Below are 15743 nucleotides of genomic sequence, written 5' to 3' on the forward strand. Positions count from 1 at the left end.
ACCTATTTTACTAGAACATTAACCCTTGGTGTATCTGTTCCAAATCAAGGACAATGATGCGAGCTGAATGCTCAGTCAAGATCCTCTACGTGCCTCCGTCAAGGAGGGCATGACTGGCTTCCTCCTACGAGAGTGCCATCTGCTCTGAGAAGCTCATGTCACTTGGCTTGCTAGACTCGTAATGCATCATGCTCCAAGATTAGTAAAAACTGGGCAGTGCCCCACCCTTTAAAGAACGATAGTGAAGTTGGACATACATGACCATGAGGCAATACATAATTTAGCCTTAAAAGGCTTCTTCCCTTAGTAATAAAAATAGTCTTGATATTATCAAGGTAATACAGTGAGCAGATTCCACCAAACATAACCATTAGATAACCTAGTCACATTGTGTGCAAAAGACAGGGCAGGTAAATGGTCACTTGACCAGAAGGGTCAAGCTCTAAATCAAACTATTTACAAATTCACAGACAACTTTGGGCATTGAGCACATTATAAAACAGGTTTGCAAATTTGTCTGTGTGTGTTTGAAAGCCGTAAATAAAGCCAGGATTTGTTAGCAGACCCTCTGTGCCAGCACCTGTTTGAGGAGGATCTGAAGTCTTCTCTCCTGCAATGTGAATTTGTAATTGTTTTCCATAATTGAATTTCTTTGCAAGTTTTTAGTGCACTGAGAAAAATGAAAAAAAAAAAGCAAAATGAACCAGATGAGATTATTCCAAAATTGCTCCTGTCAAGAGGAAAGAAATTAGGGACAGTCATCATCATCATACTGACCCAGACTCACCTCCTATTTCTCTGGACAACTAACAGGCCTGTTTAAAGAGCCAATATTCTTACAGAGCAAGCTATATGAAATGGCAAGTCTAAGTAGCTGGTACCCACTTGTCTAAGTGCAAGCAAGGCCTAACTAAGATGCATTCAGTAAGAACTGATAGAGGTGAGAATACAAAGTAAACCCAAAAGAGCCGCCCAGTCCTTTAGCTGGTAGGGAGGATGGAGCTGGATAAATGTTCTCTCTGATCTCACGGCCAGCTCCTGAAAGACTAACAGGTGCTCACCTTGGAAGCTGGTCAGTAACTCCCGCTCTCTCTCACTCACCTGCCTCAACTTATCAGTATGACACTTATTGGAAGCCAATCCTAGAGATTCCTCTTTGTATACACAGTCTCCATGAATGCTGAGCCTCCCCATCAAGAGGACAGTGGAATGGAGCCTGGCAGATACCAGCCAAGAACCTGGCTCCAAAAGCAGGCCTGAAAATGGAACTGCCCATAGAGACTTGGCACCCGTGATGCAGAAAGCCTTACAGGAGCCATCTGGCTGCCTACCCTAGTGAGAACATGGAGGCTAACAGCATCCATTACTCACATTGGCAAATTCCAACATGTTGATTTGTTGGACCCTTTGTGTTCTAGGCAGAGAGAGGGAGAGATAAATGATGCAACCCTTTCAAGTTGCTTTTTCTTTTTCTCTTTTTCTTTTTTTTTCACTTCACAAACTTGCTCTAAGGATCAAATTTTGCAAAGTTGTTCTGAAATTTAAAGAATAACTTTCTATAATTAGAGGATAGTAATGATACATTATGTATACCTTTTCTAGATAATGCTTTCGCTGCATCTCTTAAGTTACAAAATAAACAGCTTGCCTTTGCTCATATTATACATACTTTTTTTAAAAAATAACTTTCGCCTGACTTCAGGCATAAACAGGGGAAGACATTGGCTTATACCATTATGACTTGATGAGGAAATACATGGTTCCAAAGACTTTTGAGTGATGGTTTCCAACGTCTAGTCTGTAGAAAATGGTAGAGAGAGAGAGAGAGAGAGAGAGAGAGAGAGAGAGAGAGAGAGAGAGAGAGAAGCAGTGATTCATATTCCCTTTGGGAATCAACTTATCCAAAGTCATCAATCCCTAAATCTGATGCTAAATTCTAGAATCTCTCATAGAACCAGGCAAATAGAAATTTCCTTTGCAAAATGCCGTTTTAGGAAGGAGAAAATGAACTCTGCTCATTTTAAACACTTAGGGCTCATGGTAGAAATGCAGAACTGCATGTTTAAACAGTTATGGGCCATTTGCTGCTCTCTCAACCCTGCTGTTCAGCTAAGACATTTACCCGAACACAGCATCACTCGTCCATGAGCAGGCGTGAGACACGCTGCCTAGAAATGTCCACTTGAAGATCTGATAACGGACTCAACAGACTCCCTTGTGTGGTGTGATCCTGCTTAGATAATGGCCACCAACGTCCTCCAACATCAGATTACTGTATGGAGTAACATACTGAGAGCTGGGAAATAAATTAGAGCAGAGGAAGCTCATGTCTCTGTAATCAAATTAGCATATTGTTATAAAGTAAACATTCAACATTTGGTCCCTCCACTAATTATGTTTGTCTGTTAATTTTGCATCTGAGTTTCAAGGCTTTCACCTGCAAATGGAGACGCTGCATATATTAAAACTATTATAGATCATATTGGCTGGTGGAAAACAGGTGTTCAAATACTGGGAATTAGCACTGTGGCTGTTACTACTAATACTCACGATATTTGCTTTGTCCAGCATACCGAAGGGTAGCAAAAAATGCTGAAGATGGCAGCCTGACCTAATGTAAATTAACTTCAAGATCTGAAATCATTGTTCAGATGATAGTTCTGTATTAAAGCAGCATAGTTCACAATAGCCAAAATGGGGAATCAATATAAATATTAATAAAAACATGTGTCATACATAAAGGAAAGGGTGCTATTCAGTCTAAAGATGGGGGTAATTGTGTTATGTGTGGCAACATGGATGAGTGGAGAGGTCATTAGGTACAACGAGCTGCACAAAAAAGACAGATGTGACTTTTACATGTGTGCTCGACATCACCTGCATGCAGAGAAGGCTGCAGACTTGGGGAAGATAATGGAAGATGGTGGTCAAATGCTTCAGGTCAACATGAGGAGCACACAGTAAGTATTGAGGTGAAGGGTACGTCAACTCGCTTGATTCAATTACTCTACATTGTATACACAGGACCACATTTTTGTACCCTATAAACAAATACACATCAATATCTAATGAAATGGATAGATCCAGCTTTTAACTCAAGAACCGGCAGAGAGCTATTTTTGTCATGCATTTTAATGAAAGAGGGTTTGTGCCAACTGAGGTACACTTGGCCAGTCTTGGAAGGCTTTAACATTCTCTTCTCCGCTTTTCTTCAGGAAGACATAATAGAGTGTGGGTCACACTCGATTCTTCTGACTTGACTCTTCTTCCTCTCCCTGCCTTCTTCCCTTCATCTCTGGTTCTCTTCTACAAAGACCAGGACAGAGTCCAGATCAACGCCCACCCTCCCTCCCTCAGCTCTCAGAGCAAGACGAGGCAGTGGAGACTAAGACTTTGCAAGGGTGACCTGACTAAGCACCCCAAGCCCCAGACAGTTTCTTCAGCCTGGCGGCAGCATGTACCCCCTCCTAAAAAAAAAAAACGCAAGAAGAACTGGACACTAATTTGTGGCACTCTGAGGCAAAGAGAAGCATTTCTAACATTACTCTACCTTAGATTCTGGTGGCATGGACTAGATTGTCAATTAGTAAAAATTTTTAAAAATAAGCATTTCATACCAACATCCTATGTTATTCGCTGGCAGCTAAAGCCTGTCAGGGTTTACACATGCTGATCAGTCTTGATAATCTAGGTAGCAACTTAAAATACTATAAAGTCCATGAATGACAACTCATTATGGATTGTCTGATAACTGTAAATCTGATAACGAAAGCAATGCAGCTTTAAAAATGAAACCTCGTGACTCTTTTCACACTACAGTGATAGGAGCAGGGGGCTGAGAAGCAGAGGCAATAATAGAACACAAGCTAAAAGCGGTCAATTGAAGATCTGCCCTCAATTTTAAATGTGAAAGTCACTAAAAGTATCCCTAAAGATATTTCTGAATATTATCTGTTCCTGAGACCAGCAACTTGTGTTATTATTAATAAATAATACAGCTTATCTACTCCTGGAGACACAAACATAATAACACATTATTACCCAATGTTACACATATAACAAGACTCAAGGTCATTATATAACTCTCAAAACCATTTATCTACTAAATATGAGTGAGGCCTTTGGAAAAGATGGCATCATCTCTTCAAGAAGATTATGAAATAGGCCCAGAGGAGGCCTAAAGAGTCACTGTGTTCTACTCCTAAGCCTGACTTCTCGTTGTCATGCAGTGTAGATGGACTAGTAAGTGCGAAGAGGGGATGATAAAAGTTTGAGTATTACTGATCTGAAAGACCTGGGGGAAAGCAATTAAACTGGCGCCTTGTGGATGCGTTAGAAATATATTAGCAGGAACAGCCACATGGGCTGCCATCATTAGAAGACGACTTCACTCAGCTCCTTTGCTAGCAACTGCTAATATCAGGCTAGGAAGAGCGTCATTTCGTTGAGTTCTGGCCAAGACACTCATCCGTGCTCTGCAAATGCAGAGCAAATGAGGGTCCAGAAGCAAACAGATGGATATGTGCTGCTGGGCTTTGGAAGGAGCTGGCTGCATTCAGAAAAGCACCTGGAATGCCATGCTCATCAGGGAGCAATACAGGCCTAAGGATACGAGATGCCAGCTGATCATCTCAGAACCAGGTAAGCATGAAGCCCACTTCACAGGAGCAGAATCTTTGAAAGAGGGCTGGGAAGTGCTTGCCCTGTCTGGTGCGACAGGGATCATGCCTGAATTCAACAGCATGCTAGAGGGAGGTGGGAGATAGAACAAGGCAACTAAAGACAACTGGGAAAAATTAGAATCCAAAGCCCAGAGCAAAAGAAAAGAATGGCTAAAGGGACCACCGAAAGCTGCCAAACCTGGCTGTAGTCCCAGCCAGATCTAATTCACACCAGTGTCAAGGCAGCCCGATCTAATATTCACACCACATAGTTCAAGTGGCCTAAGCTCAAGCCAGATTCAAAGCACTAAAGGCCTAAGTTTCTGGATCTTAGAAGTACAAAGCACAGCAAAAGCCATAACTTCTGTTGATTGTTCTGCACCGTTACAACCGCCCAGGTTCCAGTGTGTAATAACAATGCACGGCTTTTTAAATACCCAAAGCTTTTCTGTGCTCAAGTCAAAGCAGCTACATGGGAAAGAACTAGGTATCAGCTTCCTGCCTGGTAGAAAAACCTCGAAAGAAGTGTCCGGATGCACAAGCCAGAACTGTACCAAGTTGGGAGGGTCCGTTGATTATATTTTGCATGCCTGGGTAAAGAGGAGGGCAAGAAAGGCAGTGAACTGAAAGTGAAGCCCAGTGATGTGTTGAGCAGTAGGCTGTGTGGTTCACTACAAATAAGTAAGAGGCCCTGGGGCACCATCGAAAACAAAAGGGAAGCGCTGTGGGCATCAGGAGCCAGTTGCCCTCCTTGGGGCTCCCACCTTCACCAGCTCCTCACTGCCGGGTGCAGTTCTTGTCCTTACCTGGGATGCCTAAGGTGGGTCAGGATTCCTCTTACAGCCATCTAAGCAAAAGCAAGGAAGGTTCCTCCCATTGCTACACAGTGGGTGTCGATACCACTCACCAAAAAGTCAGAAGAAATACGTAAAAATTATTCCTACAAGTTTCTTCCTGAAGAGGAAACTACTGAACAGTGCAGAAGACATTCCTATTACTACAAAATCTATACTGCACAGTTATGCTTAAACAGCTCGCATAACTGAATGCATTTGTTGAGTGATTGATTGCTAAGCGCCAGCTCCCATTCGAAGCCCTCATGTATCTCATTGAATTTTTCATTATGTCTGTTTACAGTCATCAAAAAGAACTGCACTATTTTTCTAATTCTTTGGTAGGGAAAATAAGTAAATGTTGACTAATTAAAAATGAGTTCATGATAATGAACCAAAGGGAGGGAGGGAGGGAGGGAGGGAGGGAGGGAGGGAGGGAGGGAGGGAGGGAGGGACAGAGGGAGAGACAGAGGGAGGGACAGAGGGAGGGACGGAGGGGGGAGGGAAGGAAAAAAGGAAGGAAGGGAGGGAGGGTGGGAAAAAAGAAGGATAAAAGGAAGGATGGAGAAAGAAGGGAAGAGGAAAGAAGGAAGGGAGGGAGGGAAGGAGGGAGGAAGGAAGGGACTCAAAATGTGAATCAGACTGAACATTTGATTATAATGTCATGCATGCTAATAAGACAAAAACAAAACAACAAATAGGTGTTTCAGGTCTCACTTGTTCTTCACTGGGGTCTCAGACGCTCCTCTACAGAACCAAATAGGAGTTTTAACTACCAAAACAATCTTCTTAATCTTATAAGCTACATGCACTAAATAAATGCTTTTAGTTTAATCTGTATTGTTAAAATTTTCCTCATCATTATTTTAAAGTTTAGAAACAACTAGAACAATAATAAAGCAAGTCCTGGTTTGTAGCATATGTTGTCTCTAAAGTGTGAATGTTACCTTGTAGCAGATTTCAACTGCTTGCCTGAAGCCACGGGAGTCAACACTGGGACCCAGTGCATGATGGGATGGGATGAGATGCGGCACTCTCATGTGATTTCATGGGTGGAAATCACCTCAAGTGCACAGATTTAGTCAACTGCCATCAAACAAATAGGAAGTCGTGCATTCTGAACAATTGGTGCCATTGCTTTTAATATAATTATTTAATTGGATTCTAATGCGATTTAACAGTCATTGCATATAACAAACTGCTGGCAGACTCTCCCCTCAGTTGGTTCTTGGGAGTAGATGGGAACTGACTCTGGACACCACTGGGAACTAAAACAACCCCTGACTTAAGTGTCTCCATGCCATTCAGCTATCTGCCATGCAGTTGCTGGCATAGTCAGAGCAGTTTCCGCCACAGGGTCTAGCTCTATATTTAAGGCTAAGGTGATTTACATTTACTAGGCCTGAGGATATTACGACCCAGCTCCACTACAATCGCTCTAAGATTTTTGTTTATTAAAAGCGCAGTGACAGGTATATAATTCCTTACTTTAGATGTTTAATCAAAGAACATTACACAGTTCTTAGGTATATTAAGTGATTAAGCCCTCAGACAGAAAAGTAACTGTGCAAACTTGCAGGGTAAGAACGAGCATCTGTAGAAAGCCAAAAACTTGCCAGCCGATGATTTATGATCATGTACCTTCGAGGCACGTGTAGCTCACTGCTGTAGGATCTCGCAAAGCCAAATCTTGCCTGTGATATTTAAAGAGTCAGCTAACATAAAGGCCAATAATAACAGCTTTGAAACAAACTAATCGTATCCTATGCTTCAGGGTGTGGGATGATCACTGGAAGAGCCAAAAAAGAACCACCTGCCCTTCCCATTTGCTTGCTGCCCTGTGTGTACCACATTGCATAAATGAGAGGTGAATGATGAAGACAAGGTCAGCTTCCTCTAAAGTTCGGGATCTAATGAGGATGAAGAGGTGAAGAAGGAGCAGCTCATTCATTGCACCTCCCATCCAGATACCTTCTCCAAAAGGAGGGCTGCAGAGACTCATCTCTTTCTAGTTTCTGCTCTGTAAGTAGTGCATGAAAAGGACAGTTTACCCTTCTGGAAATAGAACACCCTGGCAGCCATCACTCCTCATGCAACATGTGAACACAGTGCATTTTCTGACCTCTGTGTACTACTAATGCAATGACTTAAAACAAACAAAACCCCTAACTCTCGGAGTTGTAGGTTTTATGAGAAAAAAAGATTATTGCTTGAGGTGTGTGTGTGTGTGTGTGTGTGTGTGTGAGAGAGAGAGAGAGAGAGAGAGAGAGAGAGAGAGAGAGAGAGAGAGAGAGAGAGAGAGGGAGAGGGAGAGAGGGAGAGGGAGAGGGAGAGGGAGAGGGAGAGGGAGAGGGAGAGGGAGAGGGAGAGGGAGAGGGAGAGGGAGAGGGAGAGGGAGAGGGAGAGAGAGATCTGAAATTTAACTGCCATAGTTGCAAATACATGTGCTGGTTAAAATGAAATGCTTGTAAGATGAATTGAAAGAGCCTGCTGGAGCAACGGCACTGCCAGCCACTAAACAAGGTTTTCTTCAAAAACAAATCAATGGGCATAGAAAACCTAAGGTTTCTTTGTCAACAGCAGGAACAGAAGAAGCAACAAATCATAGCAGAAGTAATTTAAATTCCTCTCTCTCTCTCTCTCTCTCTCTCTCTCTCTCTCTCTCTCTCGTGTATTTTACTGAAAGCATTTATATCTTAATTATTTTATAGACAGTTTGAGTTTAAAAATATAAAATTTTGTTTATAGTAATCAGTCTTCAAACCACTGGCTTTTAATATTAAGTGAGAAAAATCACATTTTTGAATACAGAGTGGCTAGGATCAAATTCACTTGCTATAATCATTTACACCTGCCCTGTGCCAGAGAACACATTCTATGGTATCATGAAATATCAAGTGACTCTCCTGAGTTGCAGGCTCTCCCACTCTTAGTGCTGAGAAGACTCGATGGTGGCAGAGTCCAGAGCTGGTTCTCCCAGCCCAATGCTTACTCGACTCTGGCCACCACATCTTCGTTTCCCGTACTTGATGGAAACTTGCTTCCACCTCCTCAGACTGCACCCAAACATTGGAAATTTATTACCAATGATGAGAATGATGCCAAAAATAGGCATTTTGCAAGAAACTGTGGTAAGTGCAATAAATGTAAGAAGAATTATTGTTATATAATGAACTAATATTCTATCTTGAATAATTATACTTCCATTTGAATATGATTATTATTTATCAAAAAATCAACTGCCTTTTCAAGTGGTATAAATAATATTGAGTTATACAGTAATAGAATGAACACTAATAGATTAGACACAATCATCTTAAAGCAAAAAAATGTTGTTATATGATATTTCAAAGTATAAGGAACCAAAAAAGCTACGGAGAAACCCTGTCTTGAAAAATCCACAAAAAAAAAGAAAAAAAGAAAAAAAAAGTATTTATCATATTTTATTAGATACTCCAAGCTATTGAACGTCATCTTGAAGACATATGCCCTGAGAATGTTAACTGCGAGCTTGTGGATTCATCTGAAATACTCAGTTGTTTTCCCACAGAGTTATTAGTAAGCATTTCAGTCAACCACGGAGGAGAAGCCAGGCACTATGGCTTTGTAACCTACATCCCCAGTGAAACCTTTCCAGCAAGATTGCACACCTGCCCAGTTGGATGAAATGACTGTGTCACGTGACCTAGAGAAAAGCCATAGGAAGAGGAAGAAAGGATTCTTAGAGATGGAGCAAAGGTGGGTGGCTCACGAAGAGAAAGCAGCTGCCGGCGGGTGGGCTTTGCATTACCATTATCAGGGTTGGTAAACATCCTACTTGCACTGGAGACCGTCTTCCCGATGTCAGCCAGGGACCGGAGGTTGGATTTCTTGGTTTGATGTCGGTGTTTCCGAAGCAACGTGTACGTGACCTTATCCTTAAGGTCAGGTTTCAGTAGGCCTGTCTCGATCTGGTGGTCAGCAATCATCTCTGATATGAAAGCAAAGTGAAGCCAACGTCAGGACACCAAACCACGAAGCTAAGTTTCCCTCTAGCTTTGGGGACGTCACCACCAAATTGAACATCAATACATTCCTTTCCAAAACCCCATCTTCCCACTCCAGATGAAGGGACCGACTGCTGGCCTTAATGAGAGAATTCTAACTGTTCCAGCATTAATTGTCTTTAGAACCGCAGAACTGTCTTAATTTCTTTTTTATTTTTAAAGCCCAGTTATTCTAAATTCCCCTAAGTCAGAGTTTCTCGGAGTAACACATTTCATTCTTCAATTTAAAAAAGTAAGGCTCAAATTTTCATGTCCTGCATTACATAATCAGAAATATCAAAGGCATGAAAAGAAAGAAGCTGTGCACTGTAAAATCATGAGGGGTGCGTTTTAAAGTCTATTTCCCCAGTTCTTCTAAGTTATATTTTCTTTAACACACCTTTCCCTATATCAGAACAACTAATGAAGGAAAGATCAAGTTACGAAACTATACCCTGATTAGACTTCATCTGCCTCTAAAACCTTGCCATTCTGCTCCCTTGATGGTTTTCAAACACAGCCTGACTAACATTGGTTTAGGAAGTTTAAATATCTTAGTTTTACTACCAAAAATAAAAAAAATCATAAGATTGCTTCTATTAGCCCTTTATTGTTCTAACTTTTAAAAGAGAATGGCTTTGGGGGCCGAGGAAGATGGCCCAGGTGGTAAAGGGCTTCGCTGTGCGAGCAGGAAGGCGTGAGTTTGGATACACGGCGTTCACGTAAAAGCCGGGTGTAGAGTGCTGTCCACCTGGAGCCTTGGGCCATAGGGAATGTGGTGAAAACAGGCAAAGCCCCGGGTCCACGGGTTCAATGAGAGACATCATCCCAAAACATCTCAAAAAATAAGGTGGCTAGAATTCAAAAAGACACCCACACAGCCTACAAACACACACACACACACACACATACACACACACACATACACACAAGCACGCACGCACGCACGCATGCAAGCGCACCAAATCTTATTCCAATAGAAAACAAATCTTGTTTCTCACAGGCAAGCACATCCACAGCATACATGAAGCCTGCGCATGCTATCCTAATCTCTGCCTCCACTTAAGAGTAACACATGCAGAATCTGTATGAGGTGTGCAGGGCGGGGCTCTTCACTGCGACCTTTCCCTCGGGGAAACTAAGCAGCGTGTGAAAGGGAGCAACTTCTGTTCCTATGCAGAAGTCTGACAGGAAAATCAGTGCGGGTTAGGACAACAAGCAGTCCTTAGGAACGCTGCTCTGAAGAGAAGGTGCGGGCGTCCACACGAGCTCGCTGGCACCTTTGCGCGGTCGGTCACTCGGCCTCACAGTCTACCGCTAGAAGTCAGCAGATTACACAATGGACAGTCAGCCATTTGTAAGCCAAGAGGAGGCTAGATCAGGGATTTTCCACCATTGGCCTAGCACAGAGGCCCTAAATGTACAGAACGTGGACCACTTGGTAAGGGACCCGGAGGAGGCAGGAAGTTTCTCCTGTGAGCGTTTTGATTTGAAAGTGGCCTTCAGGGCTGGGTATTTTGAACCACACAAACCCCACTCAGTGTTAGCCTGAGAATGATCCTGGAAGTACAATTAGCTCTCTGTTACACAGTTAGGAAACTAAGTGCCTTCAGTCACAACTCTCTACTCCCCTGTAAGTCCCATTCCACGTGGAAAGTCCATTTACAGAAGAACCACAAAAATCAGAGCCCTAACGTGTCTGCTGCGAGTGGTACCAAATGCTCGCTGCTTCGAATGCCAGGGCTGTGGATGAAAGCGTTTCTTATCTAGACTTCCTGGCAAGGCTTCTCGATGCCTATGCATGCACAGCCTGCCCTCTGTTCCTCACGCCTGGGAACCGCGAGTTAGACAGGTTAAAACAACTGGGTGGCTGATGGCCTTCATTAAGCTTCCATAAAAATGGCCCACGTAACAGGGTCTCTTTCAGCATCAACTACAAACCCTTTCAAAGGAAAGTGGGGGCAGTGCCTTTTACAACCACACTGAAGTGAAGTGCTCCGTGTGCAGCTCCCACAGACACTACCAACTGCGAGAAAATGAGCCAAGGCTACATGGTAACAACTCCAAGAGACCTTGGAGCATCGAGTTCAGCTCTCATTAGAGGTGAGAGAGGAGGAAAGACGTGACTGACCCCCCCATACAGACTAATTAGAGACAGAGCCCTAACTAAAAGCAGGGTAGGCAATGCACATTTGAGGTCTTTCTACACTTGACACAGTAGTCTCCATATTTAAAAAGGAAGCCCACCGGGCACACTTGGGCCTGGCTGCCATGCTAACACTTGGGAAGCTGAGGCAGAAGGACTGTGAGTTTCCCGGCAGCAATGAGCTACAAAGTGAGTTCAAAGCCAGCTTGACGCTGGGCTGCACAGCCAGACTCTGTCTCAAAAAGAAAAAATTGAAGGTAGTTTCTTAAGAAGCAAGCTCTAGGCAGAGAGAGAGAGAGATGACCCACGTGGAGCTTTTGCGAACCAACAGAAAGGTGGGCAGACCATGGAAGACAGAAAAGAGGACAAGCAAGCATTCAGAGAAAGGGCTTGAAGGCCAAATAAATGTCTTAACTTCAAATTAACAAAAATAATGTAAATAAATGTATGTGAATAAAGACATCAGCTAGGTCTATCCAAATCATCTGTCCTTGTCCCTGTGTGAAAGATGCACGTCACAGCCACTTCCTGATGGTGCTGACATTTGCCGAAAGCATACCAAAGCCTTCCAGTATGTTCAAAACCTTTGAATCTTCTACAACTGGAACTCTATACTAATCAAACAATTTTACAAAACTATAACAAAAATATGCACTTTTCTTTATAATAACAACTGAAAGGCCACCCAAATACCCGAAAAGATTATTTTACAGCTATTATGTTTTACTTACAGAACAATAGGAAAATATAGATATTGATGTTTTTATCTTTAAGCAATTACAAATTAAAACGATGAGCCACGGGATGGAGAGACGGCTCAGAGGATAAGAGTGCTTGTTCTGCAAGCACAAAGACCTGAATTCAAGTCCTGACATAGACGTAAAAAGCCCAGGAGGGCTGTGCATGCCTATAACCCCAGCGTTACGAGGCAGACACACACACGCAAGTGAGGAACTATAATTCCACTTTGTGTGGATAAACGGAGTTACATAGGAAACCTATGGAGATGACAGACAAAACTAGATTAGGAAAGGTTTTACTTTAGTGGTAAAATTCGGGAAGGTTTTATTTTTGTAGTGAAGCTTTTTACGGATTATTTTTAAATGAACATATATTAATCTTAGGATTATAAATAACAATCAATATAAATTTGAAAAGCATAAAATGTGGGGTTTTAGGGAAAAGAAAAAAACAAGAAACATCAGGACTCATACATCTGCCGACAGACAGAAGAGCTCGAGCTGCCTTTAGAGGTATAGCTGCATGAATGAGCTCCAAAAATAGAGCTACATTTTCTCAGCCATTTCGCATTGTGCTGAACACCTGAAATGGATTTCAGCTTTTTTTTTATAAACTTAAGAGTGGAAGAAAATTCCATGAACTTGCCTTCACGTGTGAATGACACCCTTAAATGTACGATTACAATGGTGGTGCCAATAATAAACCTACTAAAATAATCCCTGGAAATTGTGTCTCGTCTTGTGTCATGCTTCAAAGACAAATCTTTCTATTAAAATATATAGGGATGCCACACACACACATGCGCACGCACACACACACACACACACGTACACACACACACATGCGCATACACACACACACACATGCGCACACACACACACATGCACACACACACATACACACACACACGCACACACACACACATGCGCATACAAACACACACACACATGCGCATACACACACACACACACACACACACACACACTCTTCAAACCACAGAGAGGTCCTGGGAGACTCATAAGGAAGCTGACTTTAAGGTAAGAACGAGCACAGCTCACACCCTGTCCAGCCCCACACCACTGCCCATGACCTGCAGAGGTCATCCTCTCACGGCAGGTGGTGAGGAGCAATAGCAGGCGGACCCAAAGGAGGGCTGGAAATCAACCGATTTGTTGTGTATGATCACACTTGCTATTACTTCTTCCCACTTTCAGGAGTAAAACTGGGCTAGTGAGAGGAAATAGAACCCGAGACTGGGGAGCGTGTAGCTGTCCTATGTCCCGGCATATGTGGAACATGGCTACTCTACTTCATCCTCCACTAGGAAGAGATCTTCCTAATCACAAAACAATCATTGTAACTCTCCAAATTACTGTGCTGCCTCTGTCATTGAAAATGAAATAAAGGCTTTGCACAGGTCATATTTTAGTCTCCACAGGTTTTTATTCTGTTGGAGGATTTTCATTTCTCTATTGGGCTGTGTTCTCCTAAACAAGCTCTATGTCCTCTTCGGCAGGGCTGGCCTTTTTTTCCCTCCCTTTGTTTTGCCCATGATGTGTGGTTCGCCTCTGAACTGTTTTTCTGTATTATCAGTGCCAGAATTGATAACGCTGGCACTCTGCCTCCTTGCTCTGGGGACTGCGGAGCAAACATATTAGTGAGTGATGATACCTCAAAGTGACCTAGTGGTATCTAATTTTAACATGAAATGACAATGTTTAAAGTAAATGCATGGAGGTTAGAAGAGTCTGAAGTTATAATACAAAGTTATGGGAAATTAAGCAAGAATATCAAATACTCAGTAAAACTTTTTAAATACAGTAGATGTCAGATCTTCTCTTTTTGATCATTGGCTAAAGAGGGTCTGATTTAATGTGAGACTCTGTCTTCCGCTATGTACAGAGGCAAAGAGTTGCTAGAAACCAGGAACTCTTTAAGATATGTCAGTTTGGAACTGAAGATCACAAAAGAAAAGTTCAGCTTCACAGAAAAAGGAACTCATCCCCCTGTTGATCCGCTCCAAGACAGGAAAAATATAAAAGTAAACAAACAAACAAATGGATGAATGAATGAATGTTCTACTACTTCCATCTCTTCAGTCCATACTCTTTGGGATTTTTCTTTCTTGCTCATGAAATCCCCAAGAATCTACCTGCCAGACTCAAAAGTCTTCAAGTTGTGATCTGATAAGTAACATGTAGGAAAAGCTAGGTAGCTAACTACACTGAGGGAAAAGCCGGAAGCCAGCAGGTCTGGTGACTTTAAATCTCCTAACCACTCTGAGAGGCACACAGCAATGGTCACTTCCCACCGTCAACCAGACACAGTCTAGCATCACCTAGGATGGGCATCTCCAACAGGGGCCACCTAGATTAGATGAGCCTGTAGACATGTCTGTGGGAGGCAGTTTCGGTTACACAGCAGACAGCACCACTCTGTGGATCTGGGTCCTAGACTGGACAAAAAGAAGGCAAGCTGAGCTCAAGCGTGCATGTGTTTCCGGCTCTCCATTCCTGAGCACGGATGTAATGTGGGCAGTTCTCTGGGGCTGCTGCCTTGGCGACTTTGCGGCTAGGATGGGCCACAGCCTGGAATCGTGGGTTAAAAGAAAACTTTTTGCCTTAAGTCGCTTTTATCAAAGTTTTTATCATAGCACCGGGAAAGGGAACTCAGGCATGCACCTTCCAACTACCTTCACAGATGAGGAAACCGCATCTCCAAGAGTGGTACAGAATGTGTTTTGGACCATGATTGTCCACAATAGTAGAGGAAGACGTTAGTTAAAGCTGCCCACTGTAATCCCGGCATTCTTCCTGTGAAACCACTCAGTATCACACGGAATAAACATACAACTCCTTCCAAAGAACTTTTCTTTTTCATAGAGAGCAAAGCATACACTCAGTGGAAGGAATACATGGTGAAATTTCATGCAGAGAAATTCCACAGGGTCTGGTGATATGAATGATGCCCTGTGCCAACGTGACGACTCAGTCGCCAGCCCATAAGGCACGGCTGGCATCCTGCCCCACGACACTGCTCTACACACAGCTAAATGGCTGGACAACTGCCTTCTATCACACCAGCCCGGGAAGTGAAGGATTTTCATTCTTCCCGAAGATGCAAACTCTTCTGACAATCATGAAACTGAGGGGCACAAAATCTAAGTGAAAGAGTGGTCTCCGTTACAGTCAGAGTTCTAAAAACCTAGTGTCCAGACAGCCAGTTAAGATAAGAGGGTGAGAGGGTGCTTCTTCCAAAATATTAACCTAAGGTGAGGTAATGGCTCAGTAAGTAAGCAAGCCTGAGAAACAGTTCAATCCCCAGAACACATGTTTAA

General features: G+C 42.8%; 1 protein-coding gene across 6 annotated transcripts in view; it reads right to left on the reverse strand.

The window, feature by feature from the left end:
- Slc4a4 (solute carrier family 4 member 4) overlaps positions 1-15743 on the reverse strand; it is a 419959-nt gene that overhangs the window by 178923 nt on the left and 225293 nt on the right. For all 6 annotated transcript variants that reach the window (XM_075944451.1, XM_075944453.1, XM_075944452.1 and 3 more), the window contains one exon: positions 9285-9464. In XM_075944451.1, the coding sequence (XP_075800566.1) occupies positions 9285-9464 (180 nt within the window). The remainder of the gene's footprint in view (positions 1-9284; positions 9465-15743) is intronic.

Source organism: Microtus pennsylvanicus, chromosome 12 (genome assembly GCF_037038515.1).
Source record: "Microtus pennsylvanicus isolate mMicPen1 chromosome 12, mMicPen1.hap1, whole genome shotgun sequence".
NCBI classification, from domain to species: Eukaryota; Metazoa; Chordata; class Mammalia; order Rodentia; family Cricetidae; genus Microtus; species Microtus pennsylvanicus.